General features: G+C 40.7%; 1 protein-coding gene across 2 annotated transcripts; it reads right to left on the bottom strand.

Moving 5' to 3' along the window:
- Positions 1 to 120: 120 nt before the first annotated feature.
- Positions 121 to 25,829, bottom strand: LOC5576535 (rab GTPase-binding effector protein 1). Of its 2 annotated transcripts, none has more exons than XM_021839105.1 (5): positions 25,279 to 25,829; positions 13,410 to 13,687; positions 12,554 to 12,673; positions 11,849 to 12,406; positions 121 to 1,322 (listed from the first exon to the last, which is right to left on the bottom strand). In XM_021839105.1, exons 1-5 carry the CDS (start codon positions 25,490 to 25,492, stop codon positions 492 to 494), a joined length of 2,001 nt encoding a protein of 666 aa, XP_021694797.1. In that variant the 5' UTR covers positions 25,493 to 25,829; the 3' UTR covers positions 121 to 491. The 2 variants fall into 2 exon arrangements, with proteins under 2 accessions (XP_021694797.1, XP_021694798.1); XM_021839106.1 differs by having other exon boundaries at positions 12,566 to 12,673.
- Positions 25,830 to 27,441: the final 1,612 nt, after the last annotated feature.

Raw genomic sequence — 27,441 nt, 5'->3', positions numbered from 1 at the left:
TAAGTGTCACGTCAATAATAAATGTATTTGAATACTCCAAAACGTTCGGGTCTTTGAAATTGAAGTATGATGACATCAACACAGGGCTTTCGGTTCAAACAGCAGACGGCAACACCCACAATCGGTTAGTAACGAATCCTATATTTTGCGATATTTCCTTGTAAGTAGTTATGTTCCATAAAGTTCTGCAATACGACAAAGCGAAAGAGCTAAATGTACACTAAAATTTGAATCAGAGTAATAATAAAACATGCTTTGCCTCTTTGCACTCGTTCGCTCGTCCTCGCGCGCTTGTCTCTCTTTCATTGTCAAACGGATAGCTTTGGATTACCCACCCCTCCCAATCGCTCCCTGAACGGAACTCAATTTGCCCTAACAGCACTAAATCTGGCCTCTGGCAGCAAAACGGCGCTAGGCGGCCATAAAGTTACACATTTACACGTACAAGAACACTACCTAACTATAGCTGTCGACGACGACGACGACTCAGCTCAGGGCGATTGCGGAGGTTCCCGGCTGAAGTAGGGTGCCGTGTCCTGGACCAGAAGCGTGTGGCACACGTCGCAGACATGCGCCGGCCGTCGATTCGCTCCCATCGAGACCGTTTTCGTGAGACACGGTGGACAGTAGATGGTGCCGCAGTGGCGACAGTGCTGCTTCCGTCGCGTTACCGTAAACTCCTTCCGACAGTTCGGGCACTGGTCAATGTCCTCTTCGTCTTGCCAGCGGACCTGCGTGTCTGCCGAGCGAATCTTCTCCAACTGCATCTGCAGCGATTGGGACAGCTTGACAAAGTCCTTCTGGACGGCCTCGTTGTTGGCGAGGTCCTCTTGGAGGACACTCATCTTGTTCTTGAGGTCCACGTTGTGCTTGTCCAGCTTTTCGTTGGTGGCCTGCAGCTCGATGGTTTGCATCCGGAGTTCGGATATCTGGCGCTTGTTATCGGCGTCGGCCCGTTCCAGTTCTTCCTTGTGGGCGGCCAGGCGTTGATAGTGCTGGTACTGCTGTCGGAGTTGCTCCTCCAGCTGGGCGACCTTGTTGGAGTAATCCCGTTCGGCGCGACGAACTTCCCGTTCGCGAATGTGCTGCTGGTCTCGCAGCAGGGTCACTTCGTCCTGCATGCTGAGCGTTTTCCGCTCGGCAAATTCACAACCCGCTTTGGTGACGATCAGATTCTCGTGCAGCGTCAGAACCAGCTCGTGAAGCTCGTCGATACTTTGGGGAAGGTTGATTTCCTGATCCTTGAGCATCTCGGAATTGTCCAGGTATTTACCGGAGAGGAATTCGTTGTCCTTCTGCAGGACCTCCAAATGGCGGTAAACCTGAAATGGGACGGAGACTGCGGTGAGCCTCTGGGCAGCAAAAGTCGTTTCGGTCGGGGCGGTCAAAGTCAAAGTCCAGGTCGTTTGTACTTAAAATAGTTTTTTTTTATTCATTTGCAATTACAAATTTTACACGATATTTGACCTTTTAGATCTAATCAAATCTCCTTTCCCCGTCGACTCAGTCAATTTGAGTTAGGTGATTATATTTATCTCTTATAGTTAGACGAGTAATAATCAAAACTATGTTTTACCGACTGAATTTTAACTCCTGCGAACAATCATGTTCATATACGAAAATTCCGTCATATTGTTGTTCAGTTTGGAAACTAACTCCAAAGATTCTATCAGGAGGAACACTTCCTAAGTTTTTTTTAACTTGTCGGGAAAGTCCTATGTCCTCCAAGTATTTAATAGTTTTCGACTTCTCTAGGAGATACTATATAGAAGAAGAAGGAAGATTTATATTTACGACATCTTCAAGTAATCAATCAGTAATTTCTGCGGGAATGCTTCAAGGGAGTTCTCAGAATTTCTTCCAAAATTGTTGTTCGGAATTTGTTTAATATTCCCACTCTGGATTGAATTTGTAAAATTTGCCAAGAAAATCTATAATAAATTTATCCAGAGATTAAAACAAAAAAAATATGAAGAAATTCTTGAAAAAAAAATCCTTGGAAATGCAATCAAGGAAGAGTTGTTAATAGATTTTCTGAAATAATCCCTGCGAGGGATTCTTGAAGAAATTCAAAATAGAATCGCTGAAAAAATAACCGGTTAGTTCGGCGTAAGAGCCCCTGGAGGAATCTTGTAAGATTTCCGGAAAACTTCCTGAAACAAATCTCTGTGGATTCTATTGAAAAAACTGTTGAAAACAAAGAAATATTTTTTTAGAATACAGCTAAGTATGCTGTTTTGCTCAAGAAAAGTAAAAATTTCTGCGGAAGAAATGGTCAAAAAAAATTCTACAGCGAGCTCCATTTGAAATGACATTTCTTTTCGACTGCGTACTGCGATCAAAGAAAAGTGCTTTTCTTGAGCATTTCTTGCAAGAAATTTCTCACGTATCGAGACAGGCAATTACTTTTCTGTTGAAGAGCATACTTCGCTTAACCATTTTACACTCAAAATAATCCAAACGTCAAGGCTACGTGAAAAATCACGTAGATTCTAGAAAATGATTTTTTTAAGAATTTACCTGACAAACGTAACAATCATCAAAACATGGATCAAAATGAAATGAACTGCCTATAGCTGTTACTGAAGTACCCTATCACTATTACGTGAAAATAAAGTCAATAGACTTGTTCATTTTGACAGCTGAGTGTTGTGTTCATTATGCATCCTTACTACTAGCGTGTCGATATTTGTTGATAATTCACCCTCTATCAAAGCCGCAAACTGTTTGGAAGTATACATGGATCTGTTAAAATTAATCCTTCTTTAAGTTGAGTGTAGTGATGATACCAACTCAGTAGCACTCAGTAGATGATAACTATGTGATACCGACATGTTTAAATCAAAAACGTTCAGTGAAATAAATAATGCAATAGCGATCCGTTTTGCTGTGGTTATCAAGGTTGAGAAACAGTGAGCTAGAAGATTGGTGCCTTCGATAGAGATATTCAGCAGATTGAGGGCTATGTATATGTAAATCTGATTAGATTCTGATTGGGTCATCGGTAAAGATATTCAGCAGATTGAAAGCTTGAGGTGGAAAATATTGGGGGTAATATATAGCCGATCAGAAATTATTACCAATACGTTATTCAAACAGTTATGAAGCTGAAGGTTCGAGTCTTCGGCAAAGATTTTCAGCGTTTTGGCGGTGAAGAGTCTGATTGGGAATTTATCATCTAGGAGGCGCAAGCCAAACAAAAAGTCAATCTTATATATTATTATTAGCCGTTCAACTACAGTATCTAGATATACTGTAAAAATAATGTTTCGTGTCCAATGGTGGAACCTAATTGAAGAATAAATTGGTAGATAGCGCTACAGCCATCTCTCTATAATTTTCAAATCATAATCTTTATGTTGAGTTATTAAACCATTTTTCATGGCTTCCCTTATAGTCTCTTGAAGCGCAGTTGCATTGATTTTGTGTTTTGCTATACATGTGCACACTTCATAACTATTTGAGTAACGTATTCAAACCGAGTATTAACGAGTAATCATGTCAACCACCAGCACAGCAGATACGAGGTCACCAAGACCAGCGTTCAGCACCGCAGGAGTTTGAACAATGCCAGCAAACACCTATCAGAATGTCCAAATAGTTCAATCCCAATATCCATCCTCAATCTACGCGAATCCATTCAGCGCCGGTCCGAGTTCCGCGAACTCTGGCAAATTCTACGATTCTAGAGCAGAATCAGGTCACAACCCTACATTTGCAGAGCTGCCGAGCAACGGCGATGCATTCCAGTTATCACAGTCCCAAATTGCGGCAAGACAAGCGGTTTCCAGGGACTTACCATCATTTTCCGGTTACCCGGAGGAGTGGCCGATCTTTCTATCCATGCTAAATAGTACGTCCGCTATGTGTGGATATACGGAGGAGGAAAACCTTGTACGCATGCAAAAGAGCTTGAAGGGAAAAGCCTACGAAGCAGTCAAATGTCGGCTGATGCATCCGGGAAACGTCCAAGGCATAATCAATAGCCTGAAAATGTTATATGGCCAACCGGAGATCATCGTACACTCGTTGATAAGCAAGATCAGCGCTCTACCACCAATCCGGGAAGATCGGCTTGAGCCGTTGGTTGACTTTGCTGTAAACGTCCAGAATTTCTGTGCAACGGTCGCCTCCTGTGGTCTGCAGGAATATATGTATAACGTAACCCTCCTTCACCAGCTTGTTGCCAAGCTACCGCATTCGATCAAGCTGAATTGGGCGCAACACCGGAAACCACAGCTAACGGTCAACCTAGCGACCTTCAGCGAATGGATCTACTCGCTAGCGGAAGCAGCAATCTCAGTAACGTTTCCAATAGATCCGTTACAGTCGAAGCCGATTCGGAACGACGCTCGTCGAAAAGGAAAAGGAAAAGCGTACCTCAATGCTCACTCAGAAACACCAACGAAGTCCATCACCAACTCCACCCCGGCCGCTGAGTCAATGCCAACGCCTACAACCGCGCCGGCGAAGAATACCTGTCCGGTTTGCAAAGGAACCTGTAAGTCTGTGGACAAATGTAAGCGTTTCTTGCGGTTTTCGAGAGATTCCAAATGGGCCGTCATCCGAGAGTTCGGACTCTACCGAGTCTTCGTCAACACAAAGGATTGTGCAAGGCAAAACCATGTGGCAAAGATGGATGTTCCTATCTTCCTGTAGTTCTAACCGGACCGGGAAAGACGATTCATACCTTCGCTTTCCTCGACGAAGGGTCAGGAGCAACACTGTTGGACCAAGAATTGGTCGACGAACTTGGACTAGGCGGTAATCCTAGTCCAATATGCCTACGCTGGACCTGCGGCACAGAGCGATGCGAAAAGGATTCGCGTATCGTTCGCCTCCAAGTTGCAGAACAGTATGAACATGCAGCAAAGTTCACTTTAGAGGAGGTTCAAACCGTAAGCGAGCTACGGCTACCACAGCAAACCCTAGATTTCAATGAACTGAAACAATCATACCGCTATTTGAAAGGGTTACCAATTTCGTCATACCACGATGCACATCCACGGATTTTGATCGGAACCAATGATCGAATGACTAAATCGAATGAGCGGTTAGATGACGACTTGCATCAAACGATGAAGGAGCACTTCGCAATCGACAGCCTAGGAGTCAATAGTTCATCCAAACCACTTCTGTCAGCCGAAGATGAAAGAGCCGAGACGCTACTGAAATCTCTTACACGCTTCGTAGGCAATCGCTACGAGACCGGCCTTCTCTGGCGCTACGACAACGTCCGTCTGCCTGATAGCCGGCCAATGGCCCTTCGTCGACACCGAAGCTTGGAGAAACGCATGGCAAACGATCCTCAACTCGCAGAAGTCTTGCAGCAGAAGATAGTCGACTACATCGTCAAAGGGTACATCCGCAAACTTTCACAGGACGAAGTTCAGCAGCAATCTAGCAACGCATGGTTCTTGCCCGTCTTTTCAGAGACCAACCCAAACAAATCCGGAAAAGTCCGAATAGTATGGGACGCAGCCGCTAAAGTTCACGGTATATCGTTGAATTCGGTTCTCCTGAAGGGCCCAGATCTGCTATGCTCTCTTCTTGGCATTCTACTGCGCTTCCGACAGCATCCTGTTGCGGTGACGGGGGACATCCGCGAGATGTTCCATCAGGTGAACATTCGTCGAGAAGATCAGAAATATCAATGGTTTTACTGGACGGATGAAAAGGGCGAATTGGTGATCTATGCCATGACAGTGATGACCTTTGGAGCATGCTGCTCTCCTAGTAGCGCGCAATACGTCAAGAACGTCAATGCTGACCGGTTTATCGAAAGTCATCCAGAGGCGTGTGAAGCAAATCACACTACGACGATGACATGCTGATTAGCGTGGCAACAGAGAAATAAGCGATCCAGATATCCAAGGATGTTCGGCACATCCATGCCCAGGGTGGCTTTGAGATACGGAATTGGATCAGTAACTCCAAAAAAGTCATGGATGCGCTACAGGAGCAGAGCGTAGAAAACGAGAAAAGTTTAGACCTCTCTACTGAACTGGCCACTGAGAAGGTTCTAGGCATGTGGTGGAATACATCAGCCGATGCTTTTACCTACAAGATTGGCTGGAACCGATACGATGCGGATTTGTTGAAGGGTGGTCGACGTCCAACAAAACGAGAGGTGCTACGTGTGCTGATGACCATATTCGATCCAGTAGGGCTGATTGCTCACTTTCTCGCCTATCTGAAAGTGTTACTTCAAGACGTTTGGCGATCTTGGGCGCCTCAAGTCACTCAAAAGCCCACTTATTGTGGACCATTGACTAACGGAGAGCTCCGCGCAGCCGAAGCACGCCTGATATGCATCGCGCAGCAGGACGAGTACTCGGAAGAGCTCCACATTCTAAATACCGCTAAACAGCTTCCTAAAACCAGTGATCTGTACAAACTTCTCCCATGGATCGACGACTACGGCATTATGCGAATGAGAACACGAATTACAGCGTGTCAGTATACCACAGAAGATGCGAAAAGTCCCATCATCCTCCCTCGGAAGCACCATATTACCACATTGATAACACTGCGGAACACGTTTTTGTCTCAAGCACCAAAATACCGTTATTTACTAAATTAAGATTTGCTAAATCCATTGCCGTTTTCAAAAATATCACAGCACGTCTAGTTTTTGAGATATTCACTGTTGAAAATGCAAAATTTGACTATTTCAGCCAACTTGCATGTAAGTTTGCCAGCTTGTATGGTAATTTATTCGCTTAATTTGTCACGAAATCAAAACATCATATGTAAAATAACTATTATCAACAAAGTTCATCATACTTTGGATGCTCAAAAGTTATTTTTTTTTTATGGTTTCGAAAAGTATTGTATTCTGCCATACAAAAAAATGAAGAATTTTGTGTGGAGACTGCAAGCTTGGTGAAAAAATCGATTTAATCTAAATTTAATCGTTCAATTTCAACCAAATTATATCTAAAATGAAAGTTGAAGTCCTATTTTGCAAGCTTATCTCCAAAAAGATTGATATATCATACTTTAAATTTTATGTAACCATCAATAAAACCAGTGTTTTATGCAACTTTGGCGACCTATAGCTAAAAAAGTGCTGGAACATTTCTGAGAACGGCTTCAAATTCAGCAACCTCAAGTCTACTAGAGACACATAATTTGATTTTAGAGACACGCAAATATGCCATTTTTGTTACGCTGTGTAAACAACCACTACCACAATCGATATCACCATCAAAATCACGAAACAGTGATTAATGAGCTACGTCAGAAATACCAAATCGCTCGCTTACGGACTTGCTACAACCAAGTTCATCGGAATTGCCAGAAATGCAAGAACGAGCGCGCAACACCGAGCATCCCGATTATGGCCGACCTACCACCCGGCCGTCTAGAAGCTTTTTCCCGTCCATTCACGCACGTTGGTATCGACTATTTCGGCCCCATCGAAGTTGTTGTTGGCAGAAGGCACGAGAAGCGCTGGCTTGTCACCTCGTTAAACACCGATTCATGCATCATGGCAATCCGCAACTTCGTCGCTCGTCGTGGCCAACCTCGCAAGATATATAGTGACCGTGGTACCAACTTCGTTGGTGCAGACCGAGAGCTCCAGAGACTTTAGAGTACAATTGACCACGACGAAATGATGCAAGAGTTTTCAACCGAGGAGACCGAATGGGTGTTCAACCCTCCGCTGTCGCCACACATGGGTGACAGCTGGGAGCGACTGATACGTACCGTCAAAAATAATTTGACCAAGACTCTCACCGACGAAGTCCTTCGCAATCTGCTGACCGAAATCGAAAACGTCGTTAATTCCCGCCCTCTTACGCACGTTCCGCTAGACGAGGATTCCGCTCCAGCTCTTACTCCAAACCACTTTCTGCTGGGATCGTCCAGTGGCTCGGAACCGCTGGTCAACTTTGATGACAGTGGTCATATCCTGAAGCGGAACATGTGCTCCTCTCATTTTTTGTCGAACACGTACTGGAAACGTTGGGTAACCGATTACCTACCAGAGATCACTCGCCGGTCTAAGTGGTTTCAGCCTGTGAAGCCGATCACTACCGGAGACATCGTTGTCATCGTCGACCCGAAGTCACCACGGAACTGTTGGCCGAAAGGAAGGGTCATCACTACAACAACCAGCCGAGATGGACAAACCCGATCAGCGACCGTGCAGACAGCTACCGGAGTCTATGAGCGTCCCGTGGCAAAGCTGGCAGTCCTAGACGTTCAGCGCGTGGAGAAGTAAGCCAACCGGAAGTTGGCGTACCCTGGGGGACTGTTGGCCTACCCTATTAGGCCAACGCGCACGTCTATCACTGTGGCCTCTTTAATGCTTGCAATCCTGCATGCAAGACTGGGGCTGTAATGGTATGACAGAGGAGTGACAGGTATGCGACCTGCGACGTGGTAGTTTTTGAAAAGTACTCATATTCCCTTGCTTTTGAGAAAAGGAAGCATTGTGAAAATCAGCAGCTCCATCAGCATTTTTTTGAAATAGTAGTGTAGTAGTGTCATTATGTCTGGTCGAAATAGTTTTGAATAATTTGTCATTCAAATGCTATTCTGATTACTCATGTCTTTTACGTAAGATTAGAGTCTTAAATGTCAATTGTCGTCAAGTCTTAACAAAATTAGGCTGTTTAGTAGTAGTTCTAGTTAATTTCATTTTTTGTTGTTAAAAGTATTTATTGGTCATTAAGTTCATATATCCTTAAGAAAAAAGTCGCTTTCCTTGTTTGTTCAACAATATTTTCGAAACTAGCAAGTGTACCCTAATGATCGATCTCAGCGTCTTACTTTCCATAGTCATTTTTATAGTGAATATTGAAGAGTAAAGTTACCTTAGGCTTCTATTACAGTCTCCTACAAGATTCGCTTTTCGGTGGCAAATGCAATGCTTCACAACGCCTACTTTCTACTTGTAAATTTTGCGAAAATGAAGCTGGAATTAGATTATTTATACCGCTGTTACAAAAGAGGTATTTCTTACTATGGCAATGTAAAAACCATATTAAAATAAGATTGTCGCCACTTACTTCTATTCAGTGAATCTACTAGTCATTTTCTTAAGAGTTCCTAAGTATTCCCTACGTCGTATATGATAACGATGTATCTAGCTAGCTAATATTAACCTTTCGGTCGTCGCGCGAATTTTTGTAACGCGAGTAGTCGCGCGTTGTACTTTGTACAACACCCTTGGTTTTGCGAATATCCCAGGAGTCTGGCCACTTAAAAAGATGACGTCTTCGGCAGATTTGTTCAGTCGCTTAAGGGCTATTATTATTTTAGACAAGAAATTCGGGATTTTGCCACTAGGTGGCGCTAGTGAGCATGAAACTTTTGAATCGCAGATCTCAGGATCCTGACCACTTAGAAAGATGGCGTCTTCGGCAAAGTTGCTCGGAAACTTATGGACTATCATTGTTAGGGCTAGTTGATTCAAAATTTTGCCACCAGGCGGCGCTAGTGAGCATTAAACATTTGTTTCGCAAATATCTCAGGAGCCTGCTCCCTTAGAAAGATGGTGTCTTCGGCAGAGTTGTTCAGTAGTTCGAATTATATCTTTTTTTAATCCTTAAAGTTCGAGATTTTGTAAAATAATGATAGTTCCTGAGCTTCTGAACAACTTTGCTGAAGGTGTTTGTCTAAAAAGTCAAGATCCTGCAGCATCCGCAATACAAAATTTTTTTGCTCACTAGCGCCGCCTGGTGGCAAAATATCCTATTTCTTGCCTCAAATAATGATAGTCCTTGAGCTACTGAGCTATTTTACCGAAGACACCTTCTTTCTAAGTGGTCAGGCTCCTGAGATATCTGCAAACAATAGTTTCATGCACACTAGCGCCGCCTAGTGGCAAAATTTTGAATCAACTACCTCGAACAATGATAGTCCTTAACTTACTAAACAACTTTGCCGAAGACGCCATCCTTCTAAATGATCAGGATCCTGAAATATTTGCAAATCAAAAGTAAAACTTCCATGCCCACTAGTGCCACCTAGCGGTCAAATTCCGAATTAAATGCGGTACCAACAGATAGCGCTGCACCTCCAGAACAACTTTACTAAAGACCCAAAGTTTCTATATAATCTGGATTTTGAGATATACCGATTAAAAACTGTGGTTTACTCGAACCGTATATAGTGCGTTCATTATTATGCGACTTTCATGTACATTTGTTGATTTTACCGCATTATAAGGGGTCATACTGTATATAAAAACCATCGAGTATAGTTCTTAAGAAGATTCTTGAGGAATACATTTTGGTTTGGTGTCGATAGATATCTTTGTTGCAAAATGATAGCATATAAATCACAACTGTTGTACTAAGTACAACAGCGCGACAGCCCGAAGGTTAAGTGTGGTTACGGATCATTCTGGTTAGCAAAAGGCAAACTGAACGTCATCAATAGTATTAATGTCCACTTCGAATAGATTAATTATTTGAAATGGGCATCAATTCTATCAATGACGCAGAATGTCCGTTGGATCACATCCGAGATATTATTGCGTCTATGCCATGTGAATTATGACGCGGCTTTAAGCAAAAAATGCCAAAATGTGATACCACCACTACAGTTTACGCCTTTGGTTTCCATCATATGGGCTAATGGATTATGCCCTCCCATCGCGGCAAGGTCGCATAACCAAGGGGAGGGAACATCTTCGAAACATATCAAACATATATTGTAATTACTAGGACTACCACTAATTTGCTCTGAACGGACACAATATTACACAAAGGGAGCTAAACGTAAGTAAACATGAGAATTGAAAATCATATGTACACTTTCCACAGGGGTTCACAAACCTATCATGGCCTACCACACGGCCTGAACTATATTTTAAGAAATTCAAATGATACTAAAATGAATTTATACGTTCCAACTAGGGAAATTATATTCTTCTTTGCAACCACAACTGGATCGTGCGTATTTATTTCGCTTGCGGCGAAGAATAATACTTTTGAAAATTCTCTTTGGATTAAATCCAACAGGTACCAACCTTCCAAGTTTTAAGAATCTTGAGATACAGACACTTGAAGAAGATTTGTCACTAGTGTCACCTAGCGAATATATTGTCAATTAGATTTTTTACGTCCAGATAGCCCTCAATCGGCTGAAAACACCAACCTTCTAGCTAATAAGCATCGTGAGGTTGTGAAAATTGGAGAGTTTTATTTTTACTAGCGCCACCAAGCGGATGAATATCCAATCAGACTCTTCACCGACAGGTAGTCCTTGATCTGCTGAACAGCATTGTCGAAGAAATCAACCTTCTAACTGATAAGGATCTTGAGATACAGATGACTGAAAAGATTTGTCACTAGTGGCACTTAGCGGATAGATTCTCAGTCAAATTTGTCATTGCCAGATAGCCTTCAATCGGCTGAATAACTTTGCCGAAGATACGAACTGCCTAGCTCATTTGGATGTTGAAAAATCCGTTTGAGGCCAATTTTGGACCCTTCGCGTCCATGCTTTTTCCGTGACCTAGATAAGGGCGAGGCACACATTTTTTCCGACAATTTGTTTTTCCGAAAAAACTGCGGAAAGAATGTCTGCCGTCTGCTTCTCGAATCCTTTTCGGGAAAACACTTCGGAAGAAATTCTCTCGGAAAAACTTTTTTTTTTTTGGGAGGAATCCAAAATGACAAAACCCCTTCGCAGAGCATATTTCTGGGAGTACCTCTACTCAGAGGAAGAAGTATAACAGTCAATCGATGCAGTCAAAGTCAAAGTCCGGGTCATTTCTACTTCAAGTTGTTATTCACTTCCAATTGCAATTCACGTCAGCAGCAGTAGTCTATCCCAAAATTTTACGATATTTAAACAAAAATCCCCTCTTCCCGCCAGCCTCCGTTACCTGTTCCCGCTCCTCCGTCAGCTTCTGCAACTCGTCGTTCACGGTCTGCTTCAGTTGACCGTAGTCCTTCCTCAGTGCCGCCAGTTCCTGTTCCGCTTTGGCCGTTTGCTCATTCAGTCGCTGCACCTCAGCCTTGTGATCCTCTCGTTTCAGCTGCCACTGAGTTTCCAAGTCCGCTCGCATAGCACCCTCTTTGGCCAGTTCTTCCTTCATCCGCTCGACGCTCTTTTCCAGCTGCTGCACTTTTTGCTTCTCGCCATTGATCTGTTCCTGACAATGGACCAATTTGGTTTCGTAATTGGAGCACATCTCGCACGGCGATGGGTTATTGGTGGATGGTTCTTGGGGATTGTCGGGATTTGGTTCCTTTGGAGCTGGATCCTTCCGAGCCGCCTCCTTCAACATCCCAACCAGTGCCGATTCTGGAGGCTTCCGCGTGTCTTCGCCACGGTGCTTCTCAAGCTCTTCGTAAGCATCTCTCAGCTTCTCTTTCAGAGTTTTGATCTCTTCCTCTAGGGGAACCACAAGCGACCGAAGCACCTCAGCATCTTCCTGAGCCTAGAAATCAAAAATCTAAATTAGGAAAGCTCTCACCCACAACTGACAAGTTATCTACTACGTGCAAAGCAATTTCCGAAAGAAGCAACCAATCAAATACAACCAAAATATAGAGGACATAAGGCGCAATTTCGCGTTGGTACGTACATATTTGTTTACCTTCCGCATGGAATCCTCCAGATTGTCGTGACTATTGGAATCGGCCGCCCCGAGCTTGCGGATGATCTTCTTCGCCTGGTTCAGCACCGGTGCCAAACTCGGCGTATCCTGGAAGGAAAGCGATTAAGTATTAAGTTTCTCAGAATGAAATGCTGTGGAAATTTCTGGAGGAGCTTCATGAGAAATCCCTGATCAAAATCATTGACATAATCATGGGAAAGTTTTTAACACATTATCTGGAATAATCCCTGGAGGAATGCTTTGGAGAAACCGTCCATCAATGCTTAAAGGAATCTACATCAAAATGAATGGGAGAATAATCGGAAAAATAGGCATGGGGATCTCCTAACGTAACTACTGCAGGAATTTGTGGAAGAATCTCTGATGAAAATCCTGAAACAGTCCCTGTGATGATTATTTTGCTGGAGGTAACAGCGTTGGAGAGATCATGGATTTCTTGGAGCAAACTTTGGAGAATTGGAGAAATAATTTTTAGAGGGAACCATGGAAGAGTCCTTAAAAGTATTTCAGAAGAAATCTCTTCAGTATACACTAATAGAAGAGATCGTGAAGCCTTCCTCTAAAATTTCTTTTGAGTCTCTACACTTTTGCACCAGGATTCATTGCAAGTCGGAAAGAAAAGAAAAGTGACTTTAGAGGCCATTTTGGATGAAAAAGATACTTTAGAGATTTTTATTTAAAAATAGAGACTTTCTAAAGACTTGCATTAAAATAATTATCAGGTCTCTAAAAAAAGACCTGCTACCAGGGTTGGATTCTAGGGTATGATTTTCTGGGGCATGTTTTACAATCTCCATCACCTATCCAAACCATAAACACCCACCTGCTGCGCTGCAGCGAGCGCCTCCTTCAGTTCCTGCTGTTCCGCCCGGAGACGTTCGTTCTCCTCGGCAAGCCGTCGCACCTCCCCGTTGCTGAAAGCCGATTCGTCCACCGTTTCCTGGACCAACTGCTGCAGCGTGTGGATCTCCTCCTGCGCTCGTCTGTTCTGCTCCTCCAGATCCTTCTCCCGGTTGTACTCCATCACCATGATTTGCGATTTGGCCTCGTCTAGCTCCTTCCGCACTGCGGCGGCTTCCTTGGAAAATCGCTTGCATTCCGCTGCAATTCAAAACGAAAATACTGCTATAAACATTTGATTTTTTTTTCCAAAATTTTTATATTTAACAGCACTGCTTTTAAGATCCAGTTTGAAAAGAACGCAACCTCTTCTTGTATCGATGATCTCCAATACGGCTGAAGTTTTCCGGATTTTTCTTTCATATAAAAGAAGATTTTCGCAAAACTTCAGATTTTTATTCCAAGGTAAAAGTGGGCCAAAAAGAATTATAATGATTTCATGTCACAAATCATGCAAAATTGCAAAAACTGCTATAATCACATAAATACAATATAATAAAAATGAACATATTTAGTATGGATTTTCTAAAGTTATATAAAGTTTCATATGAGTATGATATTTGGATTTAAAAATGAGAACAATAAAACAGTTTTTCATGACAAAATTTAGTAATTTTTCAATCGTTATTTTTACTAAACCCACCGATTTCTCTACATCGATCCTGAATAAAGGTGACAAGATGGAAATTTGTCAGCTTTTTTACCTCAGGACGCACGACTGCATCGCTGCCAAGCGGCTTGAAGTAAAAAAAATAATAAAGTTTAATAAAAAGATGTTTCATCAAGATATTATTTAGAAGTTGGTGTTGGATTTTTGGAATTATATTGTAAGATGATTTAAAATTAATTAGTGCTCAATTATCTCAAGTAAATTAAACATTTTTGGCAAAAAAAAATAATGAAAGATTTTTCCCAGTTTTAGATTTTTTGAATATTCAGCCCAGTTGTTTAGAAGTTTACAAAAGAAACCCGCCCGAAACTCATCTAGCTTAATGTGGAAGACCTGTTCAGGATTTTCTGTGATAATTATGCTCCGTACTCTGAGAAGCCTGCGAAAGATTCTGTGAATTTATTTCAGGATTTTGTAAGAACTCAGTGAGATTGTGCTCATGGGCGTAAATAGTCATCAAACTTCGGGGGGGGGGGAGGGGGGGGGCAAGGGCCCTAAGCGTTGGCGGTTCCCAATGCTTGTTTTGAAATATGTGTGAATCGTGTGACATAACCTCAAAAAATGTCCCAAATCGATTGATCATTATGTGTAGTGTACATTATTAGAATTTAATAATTTTGGTATATTTTGGAAAGATAACGTTTTTTTGTACAGAATCTGATGATATAACATAGAACTCAAATGAAATTCAATGATTTAAAATAAAACTAATAGGAATCCAAGTTCACCCACGTTAATTCTGTTTGAACTAGAGTTTTAACCGTTTCTTCCCACGACTTTCATCAATAATTTTTCTACGTAAAAAGTGCTTTTATGAAAAGTAGTTGAACAAACAACAGTTTACGCAGACCGAGAATTTGAATTAGAAAATTGTAACATTCTGATTTATTGGGTCACCAAGTGGCTCGGTAGCTTAGTTGGTAAAGAACTCGTCTAGGATTCGAGTCCCATCTGAGCACGTACATTTCTTTCATAATTTAATTAGTAATTTATCCATCTTTGACATGCATAATGAGTTAGTTTATTTAAAAACCTTGCGAATTAGATTACCGAAAAACTCAATACATGTTAACTGGAATAGATGTAGGAGGACGCCCACTTCACACAAGTTTTATCGATCTTGGTACAATAAAAAATCTGAAACAAACTAAGAATAAGTTTTATACTATGATTTTTCATGCATATTTTTTTTCAAAAACTTATGAGACTTTGAAAAATCCTTTGTATTTAGTCTTTGAAAATTTTCTCAAACTTCCTTTGAAACACAGAGAAAACTATGAGAGTTTTCACCCCAAACTATGGAGTCCAAACATAGTTTTAAAAATGATTCCAAATTTTTACAAACGTTTTCATCATCAATATCTCGTTAGCGTAGAAGCAAATTTTATCTATTTTTCTAAAATATCGTCACCTTTTTAAATCACTGATACCGTAAATTCGGGTGAAATTGATCAGTAGGGTGAAATTGATCACTGTGTCACTCGATTTTATTACTTTCTAATGGAGCACAAATATCAATGTAACCTGCAGTGAATGAACGTTGTTTGTCGTAAGGATGTCCAAATTGTGTGTTGTGAAGTTTTTTTGCGTTCAAAAATGTTCATTTCTATGAAAATAATGTAAAATTTCAAAATCATGTACGGTGCAGTATTGACAAACTTCAATAAACTTCTAGTTGTAGACAAGGATTTGGACATTGTATAATCCTGAAAGTTTGTTAGGATACTTAAGATATATCCCTAAACTAGACTTCATAACCAAAACTCGTACCAATTCGTTTATTTGGTTGAAACAATTGAATTTAGGTTAGATATCAGGAAATTCCTTAGGAAGTTGCATACATTTAGGCGTTTTCTGCGTTATTCTTGAAATTTAAACATTCATTATTTCTATAAATGTTGTATTGTTAAGAATTTGGCAAGCATATTCGGATTCAGGGAGCTCAAATTCATTATGTAGAGTTGTTTTGAAAACTAATGATAATCGCATTGATAAGTGATCAATTTCACCCCGAAATGAGATCTCCCGATTTTTTATTTTAGACATATTTTTTAGCACTAAAATTACATTTGTTAGAAAATGTTGGTACTTGAGTCAATAAGGCTCACCTTCATACCTTTTTTTCTGCATTCAGTTGTTTGGCATTGTCAACCTTATAGAAATCAGACAAGAAAAACCGTGAAAAGTGATCAATTTCACCCGAAATCACGGTAGTTCACATAAATGCAAAAATATCGATAATGATAATACAACATACATTTGGAACACATCTTTGGACAGAGTATAAAATTCTTATACACTGTATTTTACAGTAAGAACATTTTTTATTATCACTAAAGATCATTGATTAAACAACAAAATTCTAGATATTCTAGAAATTCAACCACAGGCTTGCAAATCATTTTATCATTGAAGCTAGCAATCCAATCATAGCATGTTTGAGGGAGAGAACGCTTTGAATAATAGCAACAACTATTCTCAGGGTGGTTTCCAAGGTATCGTTGAAACCAACTGATAATTCGCAAGTGCAAATCAATGCTAAACAGCTTACAGTTGAACCGTATAGCTACGTTAGCTGCTTTTCACAAGAATAGTTAAAAAAATTACGAAATCGAAAGGGTCTACAAATTTTCTACAGCGAGCTCCATTTGAAAAGCCATTTCTTCTCAACTGCCTACTGCGATCAAAGAAAAATGATTTTCTTGAACACTTCAGACACGCATCAAATCGGAGATTACTTTTCTTTTCAACAGCAAATCAGCGGAAAAAATTGTCTAATGGATAGTTTCCAAAAGAACCTGAACCTGAAAAGAAAAGTAATTGCCTATCTCGATGCGTGGGATTTTTTTCCAGGAGTGATCAAGAAAAGCATTTTACTTTGATCGCAGTACGCTGTTGAGATGAAATGGCTTTTCTAATAAAGCTTGCTGTAGAAAACTTCTTGACCATTTCTTTCGCAGAAATGTTCATTTTTCTTGAGTAGTACGGCATACTTAGCTTAAGTTACAATAATTGATCTTAAAATCCCGAAGCTTGTATTAAGATTGGAATCATACTTAAAAGCTTAACCATTTGGTTTTATGATTAACTATACGACTACAAATATATCAAACGCATTCTGCCTATTGTGAAACGTGTTTTGGTCAATTTCTTCATCGAGAAAATAAATGGCAAAAAAGAGTTTGGCAGTAGATAAGACGTTTTTACTAAGTATTGCTGTTGCATGTCAAACAGTGATAATTCAGAAATTTTGAAAATGAATATTCAACATGCAGATTAATAATTATCTCATCATCTACTTTTCAAAAATTTTAGGGGGTCCAAATCTACGTTTCGAGGGGGCCAGCTCCCCCCTGGCCCCTCCCTATTTACGCCAATGATTGTGCTGAAGAGTGAGAAAAACTGCGCAAAATCTTGGTGGTTGCCAGGTGGAAAAAACACTTCGAGCAATTGTTGAATGGAGAGAACACGCGCGCGGCTGAGAACAAATTAATCATCAGCAACGATGGACAAGCTGTGGAGCCCTTGACGCTAGATGAGGTTAGAAGATCGATTAAGGAGTTGAAGAACTGTAAGGCTGCTGGAAAAGACGAGCTAATCTCGGCCGAACTTTTCAAGCACGGTAGTGAGCAGCTGTACGAAATACTGCACCGTACTCTGTAAAGGATATGGGAGGAAGAAGAATTGCCTGCTAGCTGGCTGGAGGGCCTCATCTGCCCTCTGTATAAAGAGGGCCACAGATTGGAGTGCGCCAATTACCGAAGAATAACGCTCCTCAATTCGGCGTACAAAATAATGTCGCGTGTTCTGTTCAACAGATTGAGACCGCTGGAGGAGTCCTTCGTCGGCGAATACCAAGCTGGTTTTCGTGAGGGCCGATCAACGACGGATCAAATGTTTACCTTGCGACAAATCCTTGATAAGTTCCGGAAACTTGCACACTCATCATCTGTTCATTGATTTCAAGGCGGCGTACGATTCAGTAAAGAGAAATGAGTTATGGCAGATAATGGTAGAACACGGTTTTCCGGCGAAACTGATAAGACTGATTCGTGCAACGTTGGATGGATCGAAATCAAGTGTGCGGGATGCGGATGAGACTTCAACCTCCTTCGTAACCTTAGATGGATTGAAGCAAGGAGATGCGCTTTCGAACCTTTTGTTCAACATTGCTCTCGAAGGAGCTATAAGGAGAGCGGGCGTGCAAAGAAGCGATGCCATCGTCACCCGGTCGCATATGCTCCTGGGTTTTGCGGACGATATCGATACAATCGGAATTGATCGTCGAGCCGTAGAAATTGCATTCGTGCCTTTTCAAAGGGAGACAGCGAGGATTGGACTTACCGTCAACACCAGCAAAACTAAGTACAGTGCTGTTCTGAATACTAGCAGCGCATGTCGATTTTCATACAAAATGCTCAACTTTGACATGCTGTAGTTTTGTTCCCTTTCAAGCAATCGAGCTGAAATTTTCTCCACAGATCTACAAATATGATCAATTTTGTAACTACAAAATTTTAGTTTTTTCTGAGTCCCTGCCGAAAAGTGAGACACTAGGTGAAATTGTTCGAAAAAATAGCAGTTTTAAAAATTTGAATTTCGGCTTGACATTATAGTTTTAAATTGTATATCACTTACCATTGGAACAATCTCCTCCTACTCATCAAACCTACACCTAAACCGAAAATGTTTAAAATATTTGTAGAAGTAAAATTTTAAAATGAAAAACTGCTATTTTTTCGAAAAATTTCACCTAGTGTCTCACTTTTCGGCAGGGACTCAGAAAAAACTGAAATTTTGTAGTTACAAAATTGATCATATTTGTAGATCTGTGGAGAAAATTTCAGCTCGATTGCTTGAAAGGGAACAAAACTACAGCATGTCAAAGTTGAGCATTTTGTATGAAAATCGACATGCGCTGCTATTATTCAGAACAGCACTGTACATGATCGCTGGTAGACAGCGTGGTTCCAATCGTGACGTTGGTTGTGAAGTGGTGCTAGGTGGTGAAAAATTTGAAGTAGTGGAAGAATTTGTGTATCTTGGTACTTTAGTGACTAACGATAATGATGTTACCCGCAAGGTGAAAAGGCGTCTTGCAGCTGCGAATAGAACTTTTTACGGGCTCCGTAACCAGCTTAAGTCCCGTAGCCCGCAGACGAAAACAAAATTCGCGCTATATAAGACTCTTATCCTTCCGGTTGCTCTATACGATGAATCCTGGACGTTAAAAGAGGTCGACCGGAAAGCGTTTGGAGTCTTTGAGCGTAAAGTGCTGCGAACAATACTCGGCGGTAAACAAGAAAATGGCATCTGGCGGCGTCGCATGAATCATGAGTTGTACCAGTGAATATTATCAAGCTCATAAAACACGGCATGCTGCGTTGGGCTGGTCACGTGGTACAAATGCCGGAAGAATGGCAAGCAAAAATAATATTCAGTAAAGAACCCGGACAAGGCCGTCGGCTTCGTGGTAGGCCGCGCACACGTTGGCTTTTTGCAGTTGAAGAGGACTTAAGGGCACTTAACGTTCAGGGCGACTGGAAGCGATTGGCTCTGGACCGAGCCCAGTGGATAAGAATTATCCATTCGGCGTAGATTCAACGTAGCGGATTGTAGCCCATCAAGTAAGTAAGTAACAACTTTAAGTAAAAATTTAGAACACAAAGTTCAAAAAAGTTTTTGGAAAAATACATACGAATTAAGAATAACTCTTTGCCTTTCGAATGCGGCTTAGAGAGTTTCAAGTGGACGTGTAATCACCAAGGATGGAAATCTAGCAGGGATTGAATCCTGAGAAAATTGAGAGAATTTCTCACTTATCGCTCTCTGTAACTATCATAACATGCTGCACATTATGAGAGATTCTTTTTCGTATACTGCTACAACTTTGATCAGATTGGGGGGATAGTAGTGCATGATAAAACCCCTTTAACATGCTCTAAGCCTGGGGGACACTATTACTATTGGATGTTCGTGGATTGTTTATCGTGCCAGTAAAGAAAAACACCTATCCCCAACGGTAAACAAAGAAAAATGGATTTTATCATCGCTCTCTCTTTGGGGCTCTCGCTCGCTGCTTCCATTTATCAGACTTGTTACACCTTGCGATACAATGACGATCGTGGACCGCAACAGATGGGATGTTTTTCTTTGCTTGCTTTGATCGTACTTCATACTCAATTGAGAGCGAATTCTGCAATGCCTGAAATCTAGTAATCATGACAAAATCCATAGTGCCTCGCGTTGTTCTGTATCTCGATACCTCCCTAACTCGATGGTCCCTTCAATATCGAGTAAGGGAGAGTTGACTGTATTTTCCCGAAGTGAAAGTAATTTTGATGAGTGATAGCTGTACTATGCAGTAGCTTAACCAGAATCTTTAGGTCAGAACCCAACTAACAATTTTAGCGCTATAAGCCAAGATTATTTGCTTTGTGCTGTATAACAGTTGAATCAAAGCAGCAAACGCAGCAAAAATTGAAAGCTGTCAAAAATAGAACTATTAGCGTTAATACAGCTGTATCGCAAACAATTTGCAGCTACAAATATTAGCTGAATAGACTTCATCAGTTATCACTTTTGCTGCCTTCACTAAGCTATAACTCAACACCGTAAAAAGTAGCAACCAAATGGTGTGAAATAAAAGTTCCCATTATTATTCCGGCTGCTTCTATACAATATGATTTGTTATGCTACTCAATATATAGTTAAGAAGCGCTTTATCGTTAGTTATACAGCGAATATACAGCTGTAAGCTGTAAAACAACAACTTGTGACGCATCTATTGCAATTCCATTAACCTCAACTTAATTTTCAAAGAATCAACACAGGAGGAGTGACCATCATTTAACAGAAAAACGAAATTTGCGCTATATTTTCACGTTTTATTTTTCGCAAATTATGTAATTAACTCTCCGAAAAAGCAGATTTTCACTATATGCCAGCATCCGTCTGTCAATACATGCCGAATTGCTATCTTCCACAAGCCGGAACCCCCCTCCAGATCCTGCCAAAATTTTTCTCCGCGGATCGCACTTTCATTCGCTTCTCACTGCCCTGCTTCCAGGGGCCTTCGTTTTGTGGTACTTGTAGTTCCTGCGCTGCTTCTTTTTGGCATAGAATAACACCATTCCGCCGACGTTGACCTGAAAGAACGGGGCAATTCCCATCCGCTTGGGTTTTCAGTACTTGTGTTGCCATCTCTAAAAGACACGGCTCACGACTCCAGCAGCAGCCTTGGGTTCTTGTCACGGTGGCCAAACCAAGCACCCTATTCGATCAACTTCACCTGGCGTATCCGGCTTGCCGTAGTAACGGACAGGATCGTAAGGTCCGTGGATCTTCGGGTTGTACTCCGCCGGATAATCACCGAAAATCATCGCGCACTCTTATTTCACCAGCAGTTTCACTCGATCACAAATCTACACAGCCTGTTGGATGTAAACATTGCGTTTGACGTTTCACACCCTTTTACAGCCTGATGAAGTGGTGTAAGCGTGGCTATAACATCCTTTACCGTCATTATAGAATATTATATGAACCGTTTTCGATGTAGAACAAAACGGTGTGTTTTCTTTGCCTTCGATATATACTGTGGTGGCAGCAAGGACAACGTCGAGACTTGTGGATGCAGAGATCGTGAGATCGATTCCAGGCGGTGGCAGATACTTTAATTGTGTAACGTTCAGATACTTATGATATAAATTCAGGAAGCTGTGAAACAGCTTGAAAATAATATTTAGTCGATAATACAGCGAAGCTGTATAAAAATTATTCAACAGTTGCGAAATAATTGAGGAAGCGCCTTCCGAAGATGTTTACACAGCTACATGTCGTATAACTGTCGAGTTAGAGCAATGATCGGTATGAATAAGAGCTGCCTACACATCTTTACAATAGCTGAGTAGATTCGCCAGATTTGTTGGTAAAAGGATCGCATAGAAGCTTTCGTTCGTATGTACAGCGCCTTTACTCAGCATGAAGTCGTATAAAGAGGGCTTAGAGAATGTTTACATTTGCACTAAATGTTAGTTGGGAAGATAATATCTAAATTTTGTAATAAAAATGCCATTGCTTTGAAATTTACCCAATATCTAATCAAAACTACTAACGACAGCGATCAATTATCAAAACTCATCGCTCCCTGGAAAATATAATCCAAAGCCCAGGGTATTTCCAAAGGACAATCTTGAGGAATAATTAAAGAAAATTGAAGAAAAAAAACTTTTCGAAATTAACAAGGAACAAAAGAACCAGACCTCATCCCTGAAAAAAGAGACCAAAAAAACACTAGGCAGGAAAAAAACCCCATAGGAATAAAAAAAAAAAAAAACAAAAAGCCACCAAAAAATAATAGTTTCAAAGTGTTTTTTTTTTCAAAAAAAAAAAACTGCCTGACATTTCCCTAATGATTTTAAATATCATATGGTCGGGGTTCTGCTAAACCGCACCAAGTGACAAAATCTTTATTCCGAGATATTTTACTTTAAAGTATTTTCCTGTACTAGTTTATCGCGGTCGATAATTTTAATTTTTTTTATCGCTCACATGCATAATATAAACAGTGTTGAATAAATATACCGAAAATAAATATACTGGTAAATCATCCAAAATTAACGATGTAATTGGATTTCATTAAACAATATGAAGCACTCAGTTCACTCTGGCTGAACAAAAATTGAAAAATATGGTTCGTGGTTCGGTATGGTTGGATGTGTTTCACAGTTTTCAACAACACAAGTAAAATTGTAGACAAATGATGCTTATCATCACCGTGCATGTTGGAATCCATGTCACAAGTGTTTATGGGAAGGATTCGTATGTATTGAATCAAGGTTCTCACGTGTTCATACATAAATCCTAATGATCGAAGAAAACCATGAATTCGCTCTGCTAAAGCGCACCAAGTTGCTCCCATTTGGTGCACCTTTGCTGATCAAGTTCACAGTTCAATGCGTGAAGTGTTCACCAGGAATGACCATCATTTCAGATGTGACCTGCTGGTGTTTTACTGCAATATAAAAATAACTACAGAATCTAAAATTTGTTTGATTTCCATCACCATCGGATAGAACATCAGAAAAAAAGTTTCATCGGGAGTCGAACTCGTGCCTTCTGAGTGGTAATCTAGTGTACTACCACTAAGTCATCTTCACTTCTTGAAGGGATGGCGATAAACTTGAATCAAGTAATGTGCACTTTGTCTGACGGGGTTTGATGGCGAAAATGCCATTTTCTTAACAACTAAAGCGCACCAAGTCCACCTGAGTTGTTCACATAGTAACATATTGAATTATTTAGTTTCTTCATTACGGCTTCTGTGTGGATTGATAAACATGTTACATAACAAGCAAATGCAAGTATTTCAAGCGTGTGCTAGAATAAGGGCGTAAGTCGCATGATCGATTTCTCTTCATCGATCCTCTCTTCTGTGAATAAAGGTGACAAGATGTGGGCTTGTTGGCATTTTTTCACTTCAGACCGATTGGCAGCGATGCAATCTTGCGTCCTGAGAAACTGAAGAAAATAGATCAACGCCACCGAAACAATATTTAATTTTAATAAATCAATTGCTGCTCAATTTAACTGGCCTCTGTTTCTATGAGTTGCTTGGAATGGATAAATTGTAAGAATATAGAAAGAAATTGGAAAAACATAGCTTTATATCTGAAAAATGAATTTCCTCTGATGACGTGCGTTGGTTTATGGTTCACTCTGGCTAAACAAAATTACAGTTTTACGTGTCCTTCCAAACAAAATTTATGATCTAAGATTACAAGGGATTGTTCAAATCACTCGATATTTTTATGGTAGAGAGGTTATGATTATGTAAGTCCTTTGGTGGGAAAAACTCCATTCGGGGAAAAATGGCACTTGGTGCGGTTTAGCAGAACCCCGACCATATAGAAACAAAATTCAAACAGTTTAAATTTCAAACATCTGCAATTAATTTACAAACAAATTTGTCACAAACTTTTTAAGGAATTGCTCCAAGCACTTTGTTCAAGGTATCTTCAATAATTAAATGTGGAAATTTTTGCTAAAAATCATCCAAGAAATACTTCCAGAGCTTGCGTCAAGAACATCTTCAGCAAATGCTCCAAACATTCTTTCAAAAATTTCTCAAAGAAATCATATTTCTTTTACGAACCCATCCATTGGGATCGTTTTCCTTAAGAGTTTAGCATGTAATTCTTCCAGAAGTTGCTTTCAAATTATTATTCCACGGAATACAAAGAATTATTTAAAAAAAAACGCTCCGGATATCATTAAGATTGTAGCTAGGCATTTCTTTGAGAATTCAGGAATTTGCACAATGATCCTAAGATTTCTTTAAAGTATTTATTCAGGAATGTCTCCAGCGAATTACCAGCAAATTTTTCAAAAATCGCTGGACAAATATCTCACAATAGTCACAAGAAAGAGAGAGTTTTTATAAGAACTACAGATGTAATTCTCACATGAAATGCTAAATATTATAGTAACTTTGTAAGGAGTCACTGTTCATATTTATGGCTGGACGAATGACTGAAAAAAAAATCGACATTGGAATTCATGGAGGGATTTTTTTTGGGTTTCCTAGAAAAAATCGTAAACGAACTTCAATAAAACAGGAATAAACCTTTGTGGGTTGTGGAAAATACCATACGTAGTAATATGTTGGTGTGCTGAAAAATTTCCTGTAAAAATTCTAGACGAACTCTTGGTTTTTGGAGAAATCTTTAGAAGTGTTGCTTGAGATATTCCTGAAGGATTCTAGAAGAAACCTCTGGAGAAATCACTAGAAGAAATGTTGAATAATTTCCCAGAGAAATCAGTAAAGACATTTCTGAAGAACCTGCGGTATAGTCGCCCAAGTATCTTCAAGAAGCTTTAATCTATAATTTTGCTAGTTTTGTTTCATAGCACCATTAGTTTTTTTGTGATATATTTTTTTCTATAGTTGTTATATAGAAAACTTAACCCTCAAACATTTTAGACCAATCTGAGAACATCGATACAAGAAGAAGTTGCGATTCTTGCAAACTGGTTCTTAAAATTAGACTGTGTAATGAAAACACCTTTGATCAGATCAAAATATATTCTCATCTTCCCTCGAAAACCCCCCATCCTCACTCACCTTCCTTGGCCAGGTACAATTCCTTCATCTTGGCCCGCTGCTGGTTGAACTCATCTCGGATCCGTTTCAATTCCAGCTGCAGCTCGCGACTCTTCTCCGCTTCCGGTGCCGTTTCCCCAGCGACCTTTGCCGGAACCTCATTGCCCAAGTTTCGGTCCAGCTCCTCCTGCTGCTGCTGCTGTTGCGAATCATCGGTGGCCTTCGGTTCCAGCATCGTGCTCCCTTTCCCAATGGTTCCTCCTCCGCTTCTAGAGGAAGAGAAAGCACGTAACAACACACAAGAGCTTCCCTTTGTTACGACGAGCAATGGATGTTTTCTGCAGCGAATAACGAGCTAGTAATCATTTCCCGACACGTCCACGTACGAATCGATCGAAAAGTTATGCCACCGATTTCGACGAATTTTCCATTCTTACTTGCACTGATTTCAAACTGAACGTCCTGAACTATAAACCGAGACAAACTTGGAAGCAAAAGCCGACGGAAAAGGTGCTGATTTTAGCCGGAAATTTAATTTCCAAAATCAGCCAGATTGGGACTTTTTCACAAATTTACAGCCCGGTGCTAGGCAGCCATGTTTTCGAGGTCAGCAACAAACTCAAGAACAAAAACCTACATTGGCGTAATCATATTAGATAAATTTTTCTACGATATTCAAATGTGTTCCACGCTAACCATATCAACTCTAATTAACTTGCTGTACTGCAAACGAATAGTTTGTAACCGTTTATTTGTGCTAATATAACTGTTGTTGCGAGAAAATAAATTTTTCGACAAAAAAGATTTCGCCTTCATCGATTGTTAGTCCTTAAACGACTATTTGTTTACAAACATTGAGTTGTCAGTGGGAACCACTTCCCAGTGGGAACCAGAGATGTTTGCTCGTTATTTTCCAATGGGGTAGTATGGGCGGTGTCAGGAGGCTGCAAATTTAGAGTAATTTTATTTTGGTTTTCTCCTTTCTGACGTTTTGTTCTCATCAGATCGCGAGTGGAGTCAGTGTTGGTAGCGAATTTGACAACCCCTGGCTACCAATCGTGTTGTGTGTAGTACGAATGCGATGAAAAAGAGTATGAACAGAGATGTGAACTGATTTAGCACATTGGGATCTGAACAAACTTGATTTATTTTGTCCGTAGTTTTGTGCTGCGAGAGACTCGCGAAGAGGAAAAATATCGACGTCATATGGGCCCATTCATTAATTTCATAACGCGGAACCAAATTTCTTTTCATGTAGTTACGAGTCTCTGGTCTCGGCACGCAGTATCGTAACTACTGAATCGATTCAATGGGCACTTAATAGTTTTGCTCCTTTCAAATCTCCAGGAACGGATGGGGTTTATCCTGTTCTGCTCCAAAAGGGATTTGAGTTTATCAAACATGTTTTGAAAAAGCTACTTGTAAGCAGTTTTGCTACCGGGTACATTCCCAGATCCTGGCGTGATATTACTGTAAAGTTTATCTCGAAAGGAGGACGTGCGTCTTCTCTCTGGCATTACGTCCCTACTGGGACAGAGCCTGCTTCTCAGCTTAGTGTTCTTATGAGCACTTCTACAGTTATTAACTGAGAGCTTACTATGCCAATGACCATATTTTGCATGTGTATATCGTGTGGCAGGTACGAAGATACTCTATGCCCTGGGAAGTCGAGAAAATTTCCAACCCGAAAAGATCCTCGACCGGTGGGATTCGAACCCACGACCCTCAGCTTGGCCTTGCTGAATAGCTGCGCGTTTACCGCTACGGCTATCTGGGCCCCATCGTCTGGAACGCATTATCGAACGCCATTAAAACGTCTGGAACGCATTATCGATTATCACATCCGTGATGTTTATTTGGCAAACATGCCTCTTCATGTGAATCAACATGCTTACCAATCTGGAAAGTCCACTGTGACTCTTTTATACAAAGTTGTATACGATATCGAGAAAGCATTCGCTCAGAAGCAATCCTGCTTGGGTGTTTTCTTGGATATTGAGGGTGCCTTTGATAACGTGTCTTTCGATGCCATATTGGAAGCCGCAGGAAACCATGGGCTACCTACAATGATTACCAATTGGATTCATCAAATGCTCAAAAACCGACATCTCTTCTCGACATTGCGTCAAGCAGCGATTCGAAAATTGAGTGTTTGCGGATGCCCCCAAGGGGGAGTCTTGTCAC

Source organism: Aedes aegypti, chromosome 1 (assembly GCF_002204515.2).
Source record: "Aedes aegypti strain LVP_AGWG chromosome 1, AaegL5.0 Primary Assembly, whole genome shotgun sequence".
Classification (NCBI taxonomy): Eukaryota; Metazoa; Arthropoda; class Insecta; order Diptera; family Culicidae; genus Aedes; species Aedes aegypti.
This window is presented reverse-complemented; position numbering and strand designations above follow the sequence as displayed.

Bases quoted from the DNA above. Each gene is read 5' to 3' on its own strand.
- LOC5576535 (XM_021839105.1), bottom strand. From the start codon at position 25,492: ATGCTGGAACCGAAGGCCACCGATGATTCGCAACAGCAGCAGCAGCAG. The intron at 12,407-12,553 runs GTACGTACCAAC...TTTGATTTCTAG, and splicing joins TGCGGAAGGTAAACAAATAT to GCTCAGGAAGATGCTGAGGT. The intron at 1,323-11,848 runs GTAACGGAGGCT...GTCCCATTTCAG, and splicing joins TGACGGAGGAGCGGGAACAG to GTTTACCGCCATTTGGAGGT.